This window comes from Delphinapterus leucas, chromosome 2 (assembly GCF_059928025.1).
Source record: "Delphinapterus leucas isolate spDelLeu-1000000601 "Yukka" chromosome 2, BTC_Dleu_Yukka2, whole genome shotgun sequence".
In the NCBI taxonomy this organism is placed as follows: domain Eukaryota; kingdom Metazoa; phylum Chordata; class Mammalia; order Artiodactyla; family Monodontidae; genus Delphinapterus; species Delphinapterus leucas.
This window is the reverse complement of record NC_143130.1, coordinates 170,878,235-170,898,315: the sequence shown is the minus strand read 5'-3', so window position 1 is coordinate 170,898,315 and position 20,081 is coordinate 170,878,235. Positions and strand designations below refer to the sequence as shown.

General features: G+C 47.4%; 1 protein-coding gene across 1 annotated transcript; it reads right to left on the bottom strand.

The window, feature by feature from the left end:
* Positions 1 to 716: 716 nt before the first annotated feature.
* On the bottom strand, positions 717 to 4,371 carry LOC149750354 (uncharacterized). The gene is made up of 2 exons (XM_089906282.1): positions 4,183 to 4,371; positions 717 to 1,760 (listed from the first exon to the last, which is right to left on the bottom strand). The coding sequence occupies exons 1-2, from the start codon at positions 4,369 to 4,371 to the stop codon at positions 717 to 719; spliced, it is 1,233 nt and encodes a 410-aa protein (XP_089762408.1).
* Between the last annotated feature and the right edge of the window lie 15,710 nt (positions 4,372 to 20,081).

Here is a 20,081-nt window from a genome sequence, read left to right as displayed (position 1 = left end):
ATATCAATAATGTATGGGGGAATATCATTAATGTAAGGGGGAATATCAATAATGTATGGGGGAATATCAATAATGTATGGGGGAATATCATTAATGTATGGGGGAATATCAATAATGTATGGGGTAATATCATTAATGTATGGGAGAATATCAATAATGTATGGGGGAATATCAATAATGTATGGGGGAATATCAATAATATATGGGGGAATATCATTAATGTATGGGGGAGTATCAATAATGTATGGGGGAATATCATTAATGTATCGGGGAATATCAATAATGTATGGGGGAATATCATTAATGTATGGGGGAATATCAATAATGTATGGGGGAATATCATTAATGTATGGGGGAATATCAATAATGTATGGGGGAATATCAATAATGATCATGGTAACGATATTTTGAAGAATAATATTAGCGATCAGTTGTTGATCACTTAATGCATACAGGGATTCCCACTAATCACGTTACATGAGTATCTCATTTAATCATCCCGTTACGCATGAGGCGGGCACCACTTGCAACGAGAAAACGGAGGCACACAGACGTTAAGCAATTTGAGCCACTGAGTAGTTGGGCTGGTATTTTACACCAGATTCTCCTAAGGTAAGAGCTCATTAATGCAAGAGCAGAACATTGTGTGTTCCTTTTTTCTTGCTAGACTGGAAGCTTCTCCAGGGGAGTAACTGAATCTTGTTCATCTTCTTTCCCTAGGGCCAGGCAAAGGACTTCATATAAAGTAGGTGCTCAAGGAAACGTCTGTTGGCTATGTTTGCATGTATGGATGGGTGCATGGATGGATGGGGGGTTGGATGTGTGGGTGATGGATGGGTGAATGGGTGAGTGCTTGGATAGATGGGTGAATGGATGTGTGGGTGATGGATGGGTGAATGGATGGGTGCATGGGTGGATGGGTGGATGGATGGGTGGGTGAATGGATGGGTGCATGGATAGATGGGTGGATGGATGGGTGCATGGGTGGATGGGTGCATGGATAGATGGGTGAATGGGTAGATGGGTGGATGGATGGGTGAATGGATGGGTGCATGGGTGGATGAGTGCATGGATAGCTGGGGGGATGGGGGGATGGATGGGGGCATGGTTAGATGGGTGAATGGATAGTTGGGTGGATGGATGTGTGGGTGATAGATGGGTGAATGGGTGGGTTCATGGATAGATAGGTGAATGGATGGGTGCATAGGTGGATGGGTGGATGGATGGGTGGGTGATGGATGAGTGAATGGATGGGTGCATGGATAGGTGGGTGGATGGATGGGTGGGTGATGGATGGGTGAATGGATGGGTGCATGGGTGGATGGATGCATGGATAGATGGGTGAATGGGTAGATGGGTGGATGGATGGGTGAATGGATGGGTGCATGGGTGGATGAGTACATGGATAGCTGGGGGGATGGGGGATGGATGGGGGCATGGATAGATGGGTGAATGGATAGCTGGGTGAATAGATGGGTGCGTGGATGGATGGGTGGTGGATGGATGGATGCGTGGATGGATGGATGGATGCATGGATGGATGGATGGATGGGGGGGTGGATGCGTGGATGTGTGGATGCATGGGTGGAATGATGGGTGGATAGCTGGGTAGATACTTGGGTGGGTTGGATGATTGGGTAGATACGTCTTTGGGAGAGCAGGTGGGTAAATGAATGAATGTTCAGACAGAAGGGTGGATGAATGGATGAATATGTGGGCAGATCGGAGAATGAATAAGTGCAAGAATGAGAAGGTGGGTGACTAGATGTATAAGTGAAAGAATACCCTCCCCATGTTACTCTGCAGAGTAACACTCATAGAATCATGAGATAGAGAAATGTAGGAAGCAGATGTGTATTTTTGGATAAAAGAAGCTGAGAAATAGTTGTTGGCAATGCTGTTCCTGGAAGGAAGATGGGGACGGGGAAGGCACATCTGGGTTACAGGAAGAGGTGTCCCCTAGTTTGGCATCTTTAGTCTGAAAGGGCCAGGGCTCCACAGCGAAGGCACTAATTGGATTTCATTAAAGTGAAATAGATTTCCTAGCACTGGAAAAGCAAGTTCATTAATTTAATACATGCTCTACTGGCAGAAGGCACGGGGAGGGGCAGCCAGCCGCAGCTCATCTGAGCTAAGGTCAGAGCTGGGAATGCTGCAGTTTGATGCCACACTGGGGTTCTGAGCACCTGCTCTATGCCAGTGCCTGGGCTGGCCCTTGGGTATGCAATGACAAATCAGGTACAATCACTACCTCCAGAAACTCCCAGTATTGGGAGAAGGCAAACACACAACAAGGTGGTTCGTGCGCAGTGGCAGGGCACTGGATGACGGCAAGCAACATAGAATGCCTGGTCTATGCCCCTGGGGGTCCCAGCAGTTGGGTGGAGGTATGGAGTGGAGAAGGATGAAGCTGGCACAGCTGGTATAAGCGTCATGGGTCATGGTTCGCAAGAGGAAAGCTGTTTGCCCAAAGTGGTGCTGATGGTACAAAACCAGTGGAAAAGAGAAGTGGGGTGGGGGTGGGACTTCTGTTCATCCAATTGTTCAAAAATAGTTACTGAACACCCACTTTGTATCAGACATGCTGTAGATAGTACTGGACATTCGATGGGAAAACTGACTTGATACTGGAGCTAAGGAGAGTGGTCTTGGTTGGAATTTAAAATTGGGGAGTTTTGAACGTATAAAATGTGGTTAATGCCCCAGCCCAAGTGCAGTCACCTGGGGAAAGAGTAGGAGGAGTGGTTCGTCTGAGTTCATTCTTCCTCCCAGAGCGAGAATTATTTCCACAGCATCGCTGACAGGTGGCCGCCCAGCCTCTGTTTGCATGCTCCAGTGACAGGGAGCTCACTACCAGCCAAGGCAGTTCTGCCTACCTTTGGAAGTTCTGGTCGTTAGTAAATTCTTTCGCATGTGAGCCCAAGCCTCCCTCCTGATTTTATTCCTAGTTGTCTGAGGAGCTACCCCAGCTTGCTTTTTTCTCTGGGTTGGAGATCAGCTCACATGCAACAGTGGCCATGCCAGGGGCCAAGGATGGCTAGCTGTGCCATCCACCTCAGCCCCGTCCTGGTTGTCCTTCTTCTTACACAGCATCTTTATAACAACATTTGACCCAGTTGAACATCCCTCCCTGAATGGAGGCGCTTTGGTCCTCCCGAGTGCTTTCTTGCTCTCAATCCTCCCTTGGGCTAATGCAGCCGCAGGTCTGGGTAAGCAGTTTTCTCCTGCCAGCTGTGGCCCAGCCGGGCCAGCTTCTCTCCTGCCCTCTCTCTCCACCCAGTCTTACCCAGCAGGGAAAAGAAATCAGGCTCTGAGTTCTGCTGGCAAAGGCTGACTTGCAGCAGATCAGGGTTGTCCACACCCTGAGAGGTGTGGCCTTGGACCAGCTCCTGGGAGATAACCCGTTCACCCTTGAAATATTCTTCCTGATGAGAGTGTCTTTGGGCCATGCCAGGTAGTCTACACAAACAATGTGATTTATGCTGGGGGCTTTGGGCCACGGGGTACCAGTTTGGCCTCTGGAGGCGCTGGAGACTAAGGTCAGCCATGCCCACACAACTGATACGGACACCAAAGCTCAGGTGAGCATCTTTGGTTGCCACACGTTGCTACATGAATTAGCTCTGTCTGTAGGACTCTGTTGGGAGAGGACAAGTGGAAGCTCGTGCCTGGTCTCTCCTGACTCTACCCTGTACCTCTTAACCCATTCATCTGTGTCCTTTCACTGTTGTAAACCATAACCATGAATAAAATAGCTCTCTGAGTCATGTGAGTCCTAACCCTAAACCTAAGCATGGCCTTGGGGACCCTTGAATGCTTCTGCCACCGCAGCATTCATATCTGCTTTGTTACATGTCTGTACCCCACTCCCACCCCCTCAGCCCATGAGCTAGGATCCCAGGTATCCAGATCTTCATCCCAAGATCCCACCATCCACACTGCTCCCTCGTACCTCAAGCTGGATTCAACAGACAAGGCTCTAGCTTACCATAGATTTTCCCTAAACTGCCTTCTGATTTTTGCTCGACAAATGATAAACCTGGGTTTCTCAGGCCAACGCTGTATGTGAGGGGCAGTTACACGCAAGCACTGTGGATTTCATTCTGGGATGACAGCTCTGTTGCCAGCTTTTATGGACCACTCCTTGGTCTGAGGTTCTGGATGGAAATCCGCAGTGAGCTACGCTGTACAAGCTCAGCAGAGCCTTGGAGCCTCCATCACCATCCCTGTCCCCGTTGCTGATTGCGCCATCTCCCTTCACCTCACAGCTCTGATCCCTGAGAAAGTCAGAGGGCCCTGGGGGCTCTGAGTGGCGCTTCCGCTCACATCCCGAGCCATCGAAGTCCAGAGATGACCATGGCCCTGTCAGCATGGGGGCCCTTGGGTACCCCCAAAAGGAAGACCAGAACTCCCCTCTGTAGGATGGAAAGAGTGCAGAATCTTCCAAGAGTTGGTTTCCTTGGCAAGATGTAAAAAAAATGGAAAAGAGCCAAGCCTGAGAGCAAAGAAAATCTTATTTGGTGACTTCATAGCTGGGCCTGAGCCTGGCCTGGCCCCAACACAGGCTGGCTGGAAAGGACAGCTGTCCTCACGACACATGGCTGTGACGAGGCTGTGCCCTCCCTGCCTCACCCCCACCCCTTCTCCCCTGCATCCCTAACCTCTCAGGAAGGAGACGGCCTGAAATGGTTTTGCCTGTCCCTGGTTAATGGGGGTCTGGGGATATGAGAGGGGCATATTCAGCTTCTCCTTCTTTCATTTAATTTTTCTGTTTAGGCAACTAGCTCAGCTTCTAGAAGCAAGACTGGAATCTAAATAATATTGGTGTTTATGAAATGCTTTTCCAACCATTATCCCACTTGATCTTCATCACAATCCTGGAAATTTGACAGGAATTATCACCTTCCTCCCACCCCCGATTTCTGCCCTTTTCCAGACAAGAAACAGGATCAGAGAGATTATGTGACTGAGAGGGCAGAGTCAGACTAGAATCTGGTGTCTTCATACAGGTGCCATGGTGGACACTGCCATCAGATGCATTGGCTCCAGGAGAAAGGGAGCTGGAGGGGGAAACGGGTCCCAGCCCCCTGGAGAATGGCCCTGGGCTCTGCAGCTCTGCAGCGTTTGCTCATGCTGTCCCCTCTGCCGGGACCCTTCTCCCTGTCTGCAAGTTGGGCTCCTACTCATTCTGCAGAGCCCCACCTAAATGTTAACCTCTTAATAAAATTCCAGGGTACTTGCGGGCCAGCTGGATTATGTGATTCCCTGGGCCATCACAACTCCTAGGATGACTTTATCACCCTGGACTGTCATTCTTTGTTTGACATTTACCTTCCTCATTGGATCCTAAGCTCCATCTTTCATCTCTGCAGCTCCTGCCCCTAGACAGGGCCTGTCCCAAAGGATACACACTCTTTAATGTTTATTGGCTGAATGAGTGAATGAATGAATCAATCAATCAAACATATCAAGCTGCCACCCCATGTGTTTATTATCCACAAAGCAGATTTGCCATTTTTTGTTATTATCTTATGCATTTACTTTTAATTATTCAAGAAGAACATAATTATATTTTTGCTGTAAGCAATTCAAACTCCACAGAGAAATCCCAATTCCCCCTTGTCAAACCCCCCTCCAGCCATCACCCCCCTTCATTCCAGTCCTTTCCCTAGAGAACGTCGTCATCACTTTGGGGTGTCTCTTTCCAGGCTTCTTACTATGCGTTGACACACATTTATAGCTACATACGGAAACCTAAGGCTTTGTGTGTCTTTTAATCTAAATGACATCCCATTTTACATCATATTCTGCAACTTGCTTTCGTCACACCACGATCTGTCTTGGACTTCTCTCCTTGTCAGTTTCAGAGAGCTCCCTAAGCCTTTGTAGTTGCTGATCTATTGCTTATTTATCTAGACTCTTCTTGATGGGCACTGAGGCTTTCCCCAATTCTTCGCTCTGGTAAACGAAGTGGCAGTACCACGTTCAAGTCTTATAAGTTCCTTTCCCAGGTGAGTGCCTTCCAGATCCACGCTGGAGCCCCAGGTAAACTCTGGTCCTCCTCCAGCCCATTTGTGCAGCAAAGGCCTGGGCTCCGGCCACACTGGTGGTCTAAGGATGGTCAGAATCAAGTTCCTGAGACCAAAGGCATTTAGCGCAACCCTCCTCTGAGGTTTGTTGCCATTTATACAACAGCCTGAGTCATGGCTTCCACAGCCCAGGAACGAAGCCCTCGTCACCCCCCAAGGGAAAGTCACCAACAGGGTTTGCATTCAGAGACGGTTGGTTTGGGGGACTTGGAGGCCTGGGGACTTAGCCTTAGATCCCTGTTCTAAAGATAGAGGACGGCAGCCCCTGCCTGCAGGGCTACTCTGAGGGTTAAAGGAGATGAGACATCCACCGCGCCTCGCACTGGGCCAGCTCTTCCCAGCTGCTCAGCGCCTTCAGCTACTGGATCCATACCCGCCTTCTGCGGCTGCCCATCTGAGAGCCAGCTTAGCCCCACCCTGAGACCCCTGCTTTCCCGGCCCATCCTGCCCCACCCACTCATCCTCACCTTGTCCCTAATGAGGGCAGGTCATAGCTAAGGAACGGTCTTCCGGGGTGTTTGGGAATATGAACTTTGTGTTTCCTTATGTAAGGCAGGATTGGAAATTCACCTGCCACCAAAGTCACTGACGGTCAGTGTTCCAGGATCCAGAAAGATCTGTACAGGGGCCAGCTCCTCCTGGCGTAATCGAGCCGAGGCTGGAGAAAAAGAAGATAGATCAGCAAAGCACCTGCCAGGACCAGGGTGCAGACTCCCATCCCCACGGCCTGGGCCCCGACTCAGCTCAGGGGGCTCTGGAGTCATCTGAGTGTTTGTCCAGAGTCACCAAGCTAGGAGTACTGGGACCAGGACAAGGATGAGAGAAATGACCTTTTCCTCCTAGAGCAAAAGGACCCCTCCCCGGAGGAGGCCACAGGTGCGCCGGGGCGGGGGGAGCTGGTCGGGTTGGCTGACTTGAGCTTCTCTTGTTTACTGAGTGATATTGGGCAAGTCACTCACTCTCTCTGGGTCTCGGTTTTCTTGTCTGTGAAATGGGAGCAGGGCTGCTGTCTCACTGGGTTGTTGCAACAGCGTATGTAAAGTTCTTGGTGACATCTAAAGTCTAAAGCATCAGGTAGGTGCCAGGCCTTCCTGCTAGGACACTCTCAGAGGGCAGAGACACGTGAACCGCTTGCAAAAGACCGAGGTAAAGGAAGTAGGGCCTCAGGCAGAAAATAAGGAGAGGAGTTATAGGGTAAGTTACAGGAGAGATGGGAAAGGAAAATGTGGACAGCAAGAAGAAATAGCAATGTGCTTTCCAAAGCCCATTTTCACTCTTCCCCCGTTTTACCACTGTTCGTGTTTCTCCTCGGCCCCTGTGGCCTCGGTTGATCTCTGGCGGTGTCTGTGGAAGCCAGCGGGGCCGGGCACCTCCCCAGTCCTGCGACAGGCGAGCTGACCCCACGTGCTTCCCACTGCGCTTGCCGCTCGGGACACGCGGTGGCCGCAACATCGGGATCCTCTGGCTGTCTCAGTCCTCCGCTGGAGACTCCCCTCCACTCGGCCTCACCCTGACCCACATGCTCACCACGTCTCCCTCCCAGCCCCCGGCTTCTGGGAGAGGCCAAGGAACCCCCATCCCACAGCCAAGGCTGTCCCGAGGTGTAGGGGACACGAGACCGAGAGAGAAAAAGAGAGAGAGAGACAGAGAGATGAGAGATGGGAGTGGGCTGGGGGAAGGGCAGGTACTCAAGAAAGAAAGAAACAGAGACACAGAGACGCAGAAAGGAAAAGGGAGAGCTGGAAAGGCAGAAATATCAATGAGCAGGGCCAGGGCACAGAGCAGAAAGTCTAAGATTATTCTGCGGGTTGTTCGTAGGTGTTTGCGGGTGGGGATGTGGTTCTGTTTCCAAACAAGTCAGGTGGAAAGCACAGGGTAAAACAGGAACCAGAAAGGCTTCTCTTCTGCAGGACAATACTGTGCTCTTGACGTGCTAATGTGGGTGTCCTGAATCTCCAAGAGGGGGCTCTAGGGTTTCCCGATACAAGTCACCACCGGGGACAACAAAGACCAAAATCCGGCACCGTGACATACACTGACACAGAGATTCAGAGGAAGACATGGACCCAGAGAGCCGGAGGCTTAATGTAAAGGGACAGGCAGACAGGCAGAAGGACACAGAGAGACAGACATAAAGAGAGTGGGGACAGGGAGAGACAGAGACAGAGAAACGCACGCACAGTGATTCAGATTTCAATGCAGAGAGAGAGGCGGGGCTAAGACAAATGTGAAGGCACGTGAAGAAAGAGAGGGGCAGCATCGCAGGGACAGGGGAATAATAGAGAGAGACAGGGACCCAAAGAGAGAAGTGATGGGCTATGCTGTCCTGAATTTAAACCCAGAAGGGCTCCCTCTTGTTCTGAAACGTAAAGCCCAGCACGTCGGGCCCCTCCTGTAGCTGTGGCCCAAACACTTCTCCTCTCTCAGCGGACAGCGCAGAATCTGCCAGAACCAGGGGACACACTCCCTGGGGAAAGTCACTTGACCTGCCACAAATTCAGCCACCCCTACGGAGAAGGCCTGAAAAAGAAATCAGCCACGCGGCGGACTGAAGACCGGTCCCTGCTTCTGGAAAACTAAGACAGTGCATCAGCAGTTACCACTGCGGCTTGGCTTCCGGGGGGCAAGGCTGAGATAAAGCTCCGGGAGTTCACTGCACCGATTTTAAATGATTTGCCATTAATTTTATGGGTTTGCAAGAGCTTTCGAGATGAGAGATGGACTGCGAGACTTCAGAGACTATATTTCACGGGTGTTAATGCCAATTCAACTCAACAGGCCACCAGCTCTTTTGATCCCTTGAATTTGTGCCTGTTCTCATGAAGAGCGGTCCTAGGGGATTTCTGTGGACACAAGTCCCCGTCACGTCAGATCTATGTGGCTCTTTCTCCCCAGCGGCCCCACCTGTCTCAATCTGTGCTCCAGGCAAGATGTGCCAGTAAGTCCGCTGCCCTGGGGTGACGGTGCATGGTGGTCACACAGCTGCTCCCTTCCCCTCGTGAGATCTTTCCAAAGCACAAATGTAAACGGGCTTCTCCCCTGCTCAAATGCCTTCCAAGACTCCCAGTTACCACTCTGTACGCCTGATCACCCTTCAGCCCTGGAGAGACGTTTAGGCAGAATTCTTCACTGCCTACTGTTCTCTTACCTACTCTGAGGCCAGTGTCTCCCTTGTTCTCAATAAACTCTGGATCTTTCTTCTGCGGTGGCTTCATGTTCTGTGTTATGGATTGACTTGTGGTCCTCTCTTCCTTGTCTCATGGCCCTCTCAGGCTGGCCCCCTGTTTCTGGCCCCACTAGCCTCTTGGACACAGTGATGGGCATGGTGATGAGGTCGAGCTTCTCTGGCTCTGGTCTGCAGGCTCACCCTTCAGTGCTCCCCAATGCTGGCTGCTCTGGCGTGTATACACTTGGTCTTGTATTAGGCTACAGGCCAAACTACTGTAACACGGCATCCAAAAAGACATGTGAAAGAGGTCTCATTGTTTCTCACATAATCGTCTAAATGTAGGCAAACACGGTAAATTATTGGCCTACCTGATCACCCCTTCCTGTATTTGTCCTCTTTGCTGTGTGTCTTTACACTTTCCCCGCTAGAGGTGCCAGGTATTTTACTGCCTTGCACCGTGACTTAATAATACTCAGTAAGCTGACTTGTCATGACCAATGGCATGGGGGTGGAAGCCACAAAGTGCCAGTGAAACAAGCTCATAAGAGGCCTTACATGACTCTCAGCCAGCCTGCAGACACGTGAATGGAATAAATGCTGATTGCTGTGGGCCACGCAGATTTTGTCGTTATTACAGTGACAATCCAGGATGGGCAGACGGCTGTGCTTCATGGAGTTGTCCGTGGGCCCAGGTTAGCGGTGAGCTCCGCCATCCTAACGTGTGACTTCCATCTGTGTCCAAGGCAGCTGCTCCAGAGCCACTGGGAGGGGAAAAACCAAAGACAGGCAGCTGCCTTTAGGGAATTGACCCGGAAGCTGTAGGAAGCTGTGCACAGCACTTCTGTGCATAGCTCATAGGACTGAATTCAGTTGCTTGGCTTGCAAGGGGGTTGGGGAATGTAGGCGTGTTATGGGCTGAATTATGTCCCCTTAAATTCATATGTTGACGTCCCAACCCCCAGTACCTCATAATGTGACTGTATTTGGAGATAGGGCCTTTAAAGAGGTGATTAAGTTAAAATGAGGCCACTGGTGTGGGCCCTCATCCAGAATGACTGGTGTCCTTATATAAGAGGAGATTAGGACACAGACACACACAGAGGGAAGACCCTGTGAAGACACAGGGAGAAGACGGCCGTCTGCAAGCCAAGCAGAGAGCCCTCAGAGGAAATCAACCCTGCAAAGACCTTGATCTCGCACTTCCAGCTTCCAGAATTGTGAGAAAGTAAGTTTCTGTTATTGAAGCCTCCCAGTGTGTGGTGCTTTGGGATGGCAGCCCAAGCGAACGAATGCAGGCCACAACTGGGTGGCTGTGCTCCTCACTTAAACTTAGGGGAGAGCGGTGATTCTACTAGAAAGAAGAGAAAAGAGGATGCCGGGGGCAGTTAACAGTCACCACCAGTCTCCCTCGTGTGTCGGATCTGACACGTCACCCCCACCTTCCCAGTTCCAGACCCTAGTGACATGGGGGTCTACCATGTATCCACTGGCTGTTTACCCAAAGCCAAAGTCATAATTCTCTGCACTTGACTGTGTGCATTTACAAACGCTATTCTGAGAAGGGGTCCGTAGGCGTCACCAGATTATGGTCAAGTGTCCATTGTTTGTGATGCTCTTCCCGGGTCACAGACAGGCCACATGCTTGTGCGTTACTGACATCATCTTTAATTTGGTGACATACGTGGCTTGGGGACCCCTCAGTCATTCCACCTCCATTAGCCAGCCCCAGGATTAGGCAGAAAGAGAAGTTGAACTCTGATCAAGACGCAACAGAGGTCCCAACCGGTCCCACAGGAGCTCCGGAGCTGGGGAGGCCCTCAGAGTGTTCCATATTGAGACAAGGGGCTGGGCCTTCCTCCCCCTACAGGGACAGTCATTGGATGCAGGCAGCCCAGAGGTAAGGAGTGGCCTTAGGGGAGTCAGCTCCCTCCAGCTGAAGGCAGTGCCTGGTGAGGGACTCAGCTCTGAGCCCCCAGCGGTCGGAAGTCCCGGCAGCCAGGAGAATGAGGGAATGCCTGGGTCCTGCAGGGGCATCTTGGTAGTGCACTGCACAAGCTCTTATTCTAGGCGCTAATTCCAGCTCTGACTACCCGAGCCAAATGTGCTTTCTGTCTTTGTGTCCTTTTCGGCAGAGCTGGGCAAGCTTTGGCCCATGGCTCCAAGAGGCACAAAAATACCTAGTCATTAGCCTCTTGGGCCTAGGAGGAAGCGTTCTCTTCTGAATGTCAGAACCCTCGAAGTGTCCACCTAAAGGACTCTTGCTGTTGGAGCTGCCACTGGCCCAGGTGCGGGTGCTGAGGAGGGAGCCTGGCCCAGCTCGGGGCTCTCGGTGATGGGCTCTCCTCTCCTTCCACATCCCGTGAGACTCGACTTCTGTGCACTGGGCTCAGAGGAGCAGTGGGTGAGAGCGGCCAAGCCAGCCGGGGCTGTCTAACCAGAGCTTAGCTCTCTTCCTGGGCTTCTGGACACTCTGGGGCTGCCCTTGTAGGCATTCTTAACCATCTCTGTCCATGGACCCCTGAGTAAAATGTGATGGAGCCGATTGACCCCTTCTCTGAGTAATATTTGTAAGTGCATACAATAAAATACACAGAATTACCAAAAAAAACTCTAAAACAATGATATTGGAATAAACTTATCAAAATATGGTAAAAACCAGTTTTCTGATCTAGTACTATATATGTTTTTTCAGTGCATTAATGGTAAGACTGGACAAGAGTAATCTATATCTCACAGTATCTAATAGCAATCATAATATTAAAGTAGTGCGGAGCATAAATGGTATTTTGAGATACCTGTGACAACCATAATATGATACAAAAATATCTGTGATTTTTCTTGGTTTCAACGTAGCGCTAACATTACCGTGGTTTGTTGCCTATGATATAATTTTTCCCACCAAGTTCATGGACACCCCTGAATTCTATCTTCAGACCATTTGGGGGTCGAGAGAACCCAGACTGAGAACCCCTGTTCACTAGTGAGTTAATAGCTAGAAGAAGCTGAGCCCAGCCTTGGAGCCAGGAGCTGGATTCTGCAGCTAAGCTGCAGTTCCCTTCTCCTCTTGCTTGGCAGCTACAGAGCTCATGATTGGCCATAGCAGTCATTTAACATGCCTCTACGTGCTGCCTGGGACTGATCATTACTTGTGCATCCATGCATCCATCCATCCATCCATGAATCATTCAACAAATATTCACAGAGATAGACTCTGGGCTGATATCTCTATCCCCACCATGCTGGGGAAATTTCAGGATGCAGGGGGCAAAAAGAGGAGATGTGAGAAGAGAGAAAAGGATGACAAATCCAAATGTTGTTGGATTTCTCAACAGCAACAACAGAAGCCAGGAATAATGGAGGAAGAGCTTCAAGATTCTGAAGAAAAGTGACCTCCAATGTAGAAATATGTAGCCAGTAGACTATCACTTAAGTTTACTGCCAGTTAGACTATCAGAAATGCAAAGTCTCAAATTGTTTGCCTCCTGTGGTAGCCAATGCCCAAGATGAGCCCCGTGATCCCTGCTTCTTGCTATTCCACCCCCGGGGGGAAGCCAGCTGCTCTGTTGTGAGGGCACTCATGCAGCACTGAGGAGAGGCTCATGTGATGGGCAAATCAGAGGACTTCTGCCAACAGCCAGCAAAGAACTCAGGTCTCCTTCCACAGCCGTGTGAGCGGGCCTCTTGGCAATGCATCCCCGACCCCATGTTAAGCCTTCAGATGACTGCAGCTCTGCCCGACAGCTTTACTGCAACCTCACGAGAGACTGATCCAGAAGCACCCATCTAAGACACTCCTAGATTCCTGAAATGTAGAAACTGTATGAGATGATGCATTGTGGTAATCTGTATTATATATATATTTATGATAAAGAATTAGCTCACACAATTAAGGATGAGCCAGTCCCAAGATCTGCAGGGTAAATTGTCAAGCTGGAGACCAAGGAAAGCTGATGGTTTAGTTTCCATCCAAAGGCCAGCAGGCTCAAGACCCAGTCAAGTGTGAGGGCAGGAAAAAATCCAGTGTCCCAGCTCAAAGGCAGTTGGGCAGAAGGAGTGCCTTCTAACTCAGCCTTTTTGTTGTATTCAGGCCTTCAGCTGATTGGATGAGGCCCACCCCACACACCAGGTAAGGCAATCTGCTTTACTTAGCCTACGATTTTTTTTTTATATATAATTATATTTATTTAGTTTTGGCTGCATTGGGTCTTCGTTGCTGTGAGTGGGCTTTCTCTAGTTGCAGTGAGAGGGGGCTGCTCTTCATTGCAGTGTGCGTGCTTCTCACTGCGGTGGCTTCTCTTGTTGCGGAACATGGGCTCTAGGCATGTGGGCTTCAGTAGTTGTGGTGCGCGGGCTCTAGAGCGCAGACTCAGTAGTTGTGGCACATGGGCTTAGTTGCTCTGCGGCATGTGGGATCTTCCCAGACCAGGGTTGAACCCGTGTCCCCTGCATTGGCAGGCGGATTCTAAACCACTGCGCCACCTGGGAATTCCCTAGCCTACCAATTTAAATGCTAATCTCATCCAGTTATACCCTCACAGGCACACCCAGAATAATGCTGGTCCAAATATCTGGGCACCTTGTAGCCTAGTCAAGTTAACACAAAATTAACCATCACAGATACCAATGGGGGGAAAGTTAGCTGAAAGAGTTGAAAGCGCTTGATTCAGGGCATTTGAAAATGGTGGTGAGAGGCATCAGGGGACTGCCATTTCCATAGCAAGCTTTTTAGAACTACTTTATTTCATAGATTCTAAGACACCTTTTTCACAAGTTAACATCTCTGAAACTAAGATTCTGTTTAACCATCAATGGCATCGGCCAGTTACAACTGGTAGCATTATTTTCTTCCTCACTGGTATATAAAATTAGAATTCACCTTGCAATCAGTATCATCCTAGATTCAATGAGATACAGCATTTGACTCTTTATGTTCAAGGTATAAATTTAGTATCAAAACAGAAACTAAAAAAAAGAAAAGATTGTGTCCATGAGACAATTCCCTCACTGACACATGCCTAGGCCAGCCTGGACCAGGATGGAGTAAAAGTGACAACACACTACCCGTATAATGTAGAAGAATCACGACTTTTTTTTAAACCACTGGACTTTTATATTTCTCTCATTATTAAGGGGATCATGTAATTAGCAATCAAACCAGAACCCTTTTGAGAGTAAAGGAGAGCCACTATTAATGATTCACTCCAGGACAACAGGCATAAAATGAGACTGTCCCAAGCAAACTGGGATGTATGATCACCACTCAGAGTGCTTACCCCACTCTAGCAGTTACCATCCAGTTACAGATCTGCCTCCCAATCTCTGAAGCCTGTAATCTTTTGTAACTTTCATCTTTGTACTTCTCAGTGTCTAGCATGGTGTCAGGTACACAGTTGGTGCTCAATAAATAGTCATGGGATGAATGAACATATGACAGGGTTAATGGACTCTGGTTAAGGAATTAGTGGTGGACCACAGAATCAGGCTGTAGCTATTACTTTGCATCAGCTATTACTATGTCGTTCACTACTTAATATTCATGCTCAAATGAAGTCTCTCTGAAAGCATGTATAAATGCAGGTACATTCAGTTCTTGTGGAAGTTCAGTTTTTCTCAACTAATTTTCCATGGCTTTCTTTTCCTTTCTTTTCTTTTTTCTTTTCTTCCTTCCTTCCTTCCTTCCTTCCTTTCTTTCTTTCTTTTTCTTTCTTTCTTTCTTTCTTTCTTTCTTCCTTCCTTCCTTCCTTCCTTCCTTTCTTCCTTTCTTTCTTTCTTTCTTTCTTTTTGTCTCCAATTAAAAGAATTGCTCCAGGCCCCGATAAGGCTAGGTACCCCCCTACAGTGGAAACAATACCTCCTACAGATGCCAACACATCTGGATTGCACACCAGCTCTGCCACTAGAAGCCATGTGTCCTTGACAAGGCAGAAGCTCTCTGAGCCTCAGTCTTCCCTTCTGTAAAGTGGTCAGAGAACAGTGCTGGAGCAGGTCATAGGGTGAGGTTGGTGGTGGGTGAGTCGGGGGGCAGCACCCTGCACATCCCCTGTTCCAGGTGAGGAAAATCCTCAGGCACGCGGTTTCTCTGGGCCTCAGATGCCCACAACAGCTGAGCAGTGGCTGCTGGTACCAGGAGTCTTCCTCCATTGTGACACTCTGATGTGACAGAGCTGGGGGAAGTAAGACAAGCCTGGAGTATTTCAGCCTTGGAAACTGTGTCCCAGTTGACCTCGATAATTTGAGAAACAGGAGCATGTCTTTTCCTTGATCTACCCATGAGATTGCCACAGCTTCATTCTTCAAAGACAGGCACTGTCTGAAACCCAGGCTTTACGAAGAGGAAAACCCCAGAGCATTCTCCCAGTGACAGTCCCTGGTCACCTCTGTGTGAGAAATCTCTGTTCCTCCGTCTTCGTTTCCTGCTTTGGGCTATCTTCACCCCCAGGGACTTACCTGCTTAAATACTTTGTGTTAATAGCTCTCAGAATGTATCCTTAACGTGTCTGTGAGCCAGTGTGCCCTATCTTCAGTCTTAATGAAGACTCTGATTTAAACATGACCACAGACCTGGGGGAAGTCTGGGGGAAAGGTGAGAAGGAAAACTTCCTTAAATTGTTTAGGCTCTGAGGACCCTCTGAATTGTATTTGAAAATCTCTTACACTTAAATCCATCTTAATTAGAATGGATTTGGCTGCAAGTAATCACCCAAACTCCCATTCCTTTAGTGAAGCTGTGAGCATATTTGTATCTCACAGCAGGAAGCCCAGAGGTGGGCGGCTCTGGGTTAGTTAATCAGTGGTTCTGATGCTCCCAACAACAGCAGCAAGAACTGGATTCTTCCCAACCTTCCCCTGGGCCATCCTCAGGGCACAGCTTTGGTCCTCAAGCTGCTGCCCTCTGGACACAGATGAGGAAGAGCAGACAGTGGATCTAAGGACAAACAGACAAATCACTGACTTGGATTATTCGCACTTGAAAGAAGAAGAAACTGAAGCACAGGGCAGTTAAGTAACACGCTCAAGGTCACACAGCAGAGCCAGATCAGTCTTCTTTTGAAGACCTCTTTCTACTGGATTATGTTGCCTCCCATCTCCTACCTGTCCTGTCTCCAACCAGAGCTCATCACCCTGCTCCTTGCCCAGGAAGGAGCAATAGAACAGGACGAGAATCTCCGAGGTTTGGGAAATAGGACCCTCTCGTATCATATGACTATGGGTTTAATGCTGAATGTTTTAAAGTATCTCTACAGTTGCTGCCTCCTTTGTGTCTGAGAATACAGTGAGCCCAAATAAGGCCTCAGAGAAATGTAAATACGAACTGAATAGCAGGCTATGTTGATGAATTATAGTTCATGTTATTAGATGAAACACCGAGGTTACGTAAGAAAATGTCCACACACCCCTCTTTGCTGAGACGGAAATGCAAGTATTCATGAGTGAAATGAAGTTTGCAATCGGCTTTAAAATACTCCAGGGAAAGGTGAGGTGGGACAAAGCTATGGTGGCACAGTTCTGATGGCTGTTGAAGCTGGGTGCTGGGCACATGGCAGCTCACTGTTGTCTCTACTTTTGAATGTTTGGAAATTTCACAATAAAAATTAAAAGTAATTAAACATAAATTTCTAAATCAATAACAAAAGGGCCTCCCAGCCAAGCTAGGAATTAGTCCTGTGGAGTTAGTCAATGGAAACAGAGGGGCTAAAAATAGCAGAGAGATTTATTTGGTCTCTCTGCATGACATCTCTGATAATTTATCATCCACGTTCACATTTACCGCATTTGTTCTCTAGACGTCCTGGATGGAGCTTGGTTTCAAGGAGAGAAAGAAATATTCCCCTATCCCCACTTGAATAAGTGCTCCTGCAACTTCTGATGGTGGGATGGAGGGAAGTGCCTTTCCCTGCCCCCACGACTGTGAGCCTCAGTTTCCCCAAAGAACATTAAGCATGAGGGTACCTGCTTTGACTCTCCAGTAGGGTCCTTGAAAGGAGCAGAGGAAATGCTATAACTGAAAACACTTTTTTAAAAAGCCTTGATTTTCTTGTTCATAAGTGAGACATGGCTCATTGTAGAATATTTAGGAAGCAAGATAATCAAAATAAAGAAAATAAAAACGACTCACAATACCACCTCCCAAATATAGCCAGTATTATTTTAGCATATTACCTTACAGGTTGTTGTTTGCCATGCATATGTTCTTTTGTTGTTGTTAATTTACAAACAGGCTCAAATTATGTAACATTTTATTTTCTAACTTAACACATTGGGGACATCTTTTCATATTGTTACAAATTCTTCCACAATATTATTTTACATTTTAATCATTGCTATGTTTTCCATTATGTGCCTATACCATAATTTATTTAACCAGTCTCATTATATTAGTTTCCTAGGGCTGCCATTACAAAGTGCCAAAAACATGGTGGCTTAAAACAAAAGACATATATTTTCTCACAATTCTGGAGGCCAGAAGCCTGAAGTCGAGGGTTGATTCCTTCTTGGGTATTCAAAGGGAGAATCTGTTCCATGCATGCCTCTCTCCTAGATTCTGGTGGTTGCAGGCAATCCCTGGGATTCCTTGGCTTGTGGCAGGATAACTCCACTCTCTGCCTCTGTCAGCACATGACTTTCTTCCCTGTGTGTCTCTGTGTTTCTTCTTTTCTTGTAAGGATACCAGTCATACAGGATTAAGGATCTATACTGCTTCTATATCATCTTAACTTAGCTAATTACATCTGCAGTGACATTAATTCCAAACAAGTTCATTTTCTTTATTTTTTTATTTTTAATATTTATTTTATTTTTATTATATTTATTTATTTATTTATTATATTTTTTTGTTGAGGCACGTGGCATCTTTGTTGAGGCATGCAGGATCTTTCGTTGCGGCACGCGGGCTTCTCTCTAGTTGTGACTCATGGGATCCAGGGTGCGTTGCCTCTGTAGTTTGCGGCACACAGACTCTCTCGTTGAGGCTCGCGAGCTCAGTAGTTATGGCATGCGGGCTTAGTTGCCCCACAGGCACGTGGGATCTTAGTTCCCCAACCAGGGATCGAACCCGTGTCCTCTGCACTGGAAGGAGGATTCTTTACCACTGGACCACCAGGGAAGTCCACCAAACAAGTTCATATTTTGCAGTTCAAAGAGTTAGAACTTTAACATGTCGTTCCGGGGATAGAAATCCATCATATTGGTGGGCTTTGTAATTAGCTCATTTGCTTTACTTTTTTTTCTTTTTGCTATTACTAATGTCTCAATTTTTTTTTTTTTTTTTCTTTTGCGGTACGCAGGCCTCTCCCTGTTATGGCCTCTCCTGTTGCGGAGCACAGGCTCTGGACGTGCAGTCTCAGCAGCCATGACTCACGGGCCCAGCTGCTCTGCGGCATGTGGGATCTTCCCAGACCGGGGCATGAATCCGTGTCTCCTGCATCGACAGGCAAACTCTCAACCACTGCGCCACCAGGGAAGCCCTAATGTCTGAAATTTTTGATCACATCTATGATTATTTTCTTAAAGTAAATTCTTAGAAGTGGAATTTCTAGGATAAAGACTGTATCAGTCAAAGTTAGGCCATGAAAAGAGAAAGCATAGGTATTGCAAACAGAGGGGATTTAATATAGGGAATTAACTACATAGGTGTTAAGAAGATGAAAAGCAAAAAGATGCTGAGATAACTCAGAGATTAATAATGGCAGGAAGCAGTTACCATCCCCAGGACTTAGGGAACCAAAGGAAAGAGTTGATGTTACCAGAACTCAGGAGTGTGGAGGAGGAGCCCCCCTAAAGCTCATGCTTAGGCTCCTACAGGAGACACCGCAATGTCAGTGCATGGAACTCTCGAGGGAGCACTGACAGCTGGTGCTCAGACATCTAAGAGGAGGGCCCACAAGAGATCTCTGATGGAGCACCACGTGTCTGATGCTTAGACTTTTGGATGGTGCTACTCCAGAGGGTACAAATGGCATGGCTGCTGCTGGTGGGGTACAGACCTCAGGTGGAAGCCAAAAGACAGTCCTTTCTCTCCTCCTCTCACCTTCCAGTTTCCACTGGTTTTGAGGTCAGGCTTTTCTATTTATATGTGGTCAAACCTATTAATCTTTATTTTTTTATGGATTTGCCTTTGGTTTCATGCTTAGAAAGCTCTTCCCCAGGCCAAGATTACATAAATATTTATATTTTCTTTATTCTTCATGGTTTCTATATTTTTAACATGAACTTTTTAAAATTTTAGTCTTTATATGGAATTTATTTGGGATATATCAATAGTATAAAGTTAGAAATTATTGAATAGTCAATTTTCCTCTATTATTTGGAATGCCATCTTTATCCTTTATTAAATTTATATGCATATACATGTATCTGTGTCTATTTCTGGACGATCTCTTTTATTCCAGTAGTCTGTCTGGTCATTACATTTTATTACATTCTCATAAAAATGTAAACTCCATGATAGTCATCTTGGTACCACCAGTGGCTAGCTAGAATGGTGCCTATCAAAAAGTAATTACTCAAGAAATACACATTGAATGATTGAGTGGACTATTTCTGTGCCAGAATCATGTTCTTTTTGTTTTAAACTCAGATTTGTTGAGTATTAATTTACCTATAGTAAAATTTTCCCTTGTTAGTGTCCAGTTTAATGAGTTTGACAAACACATACAGTTGGGGAATCACCATCACAGTCAATGTATAGAACAGCTCCACTACCTCAAAAAAACTATGATGCTTTTTTAAAATTAATTTTTTTAACTTTAAATTATAATTTAAAAAAACTCACATAACGTAAAATTCGCCATCTTAACCATTTTTAAGTGTTAAGTATAGTAGTAC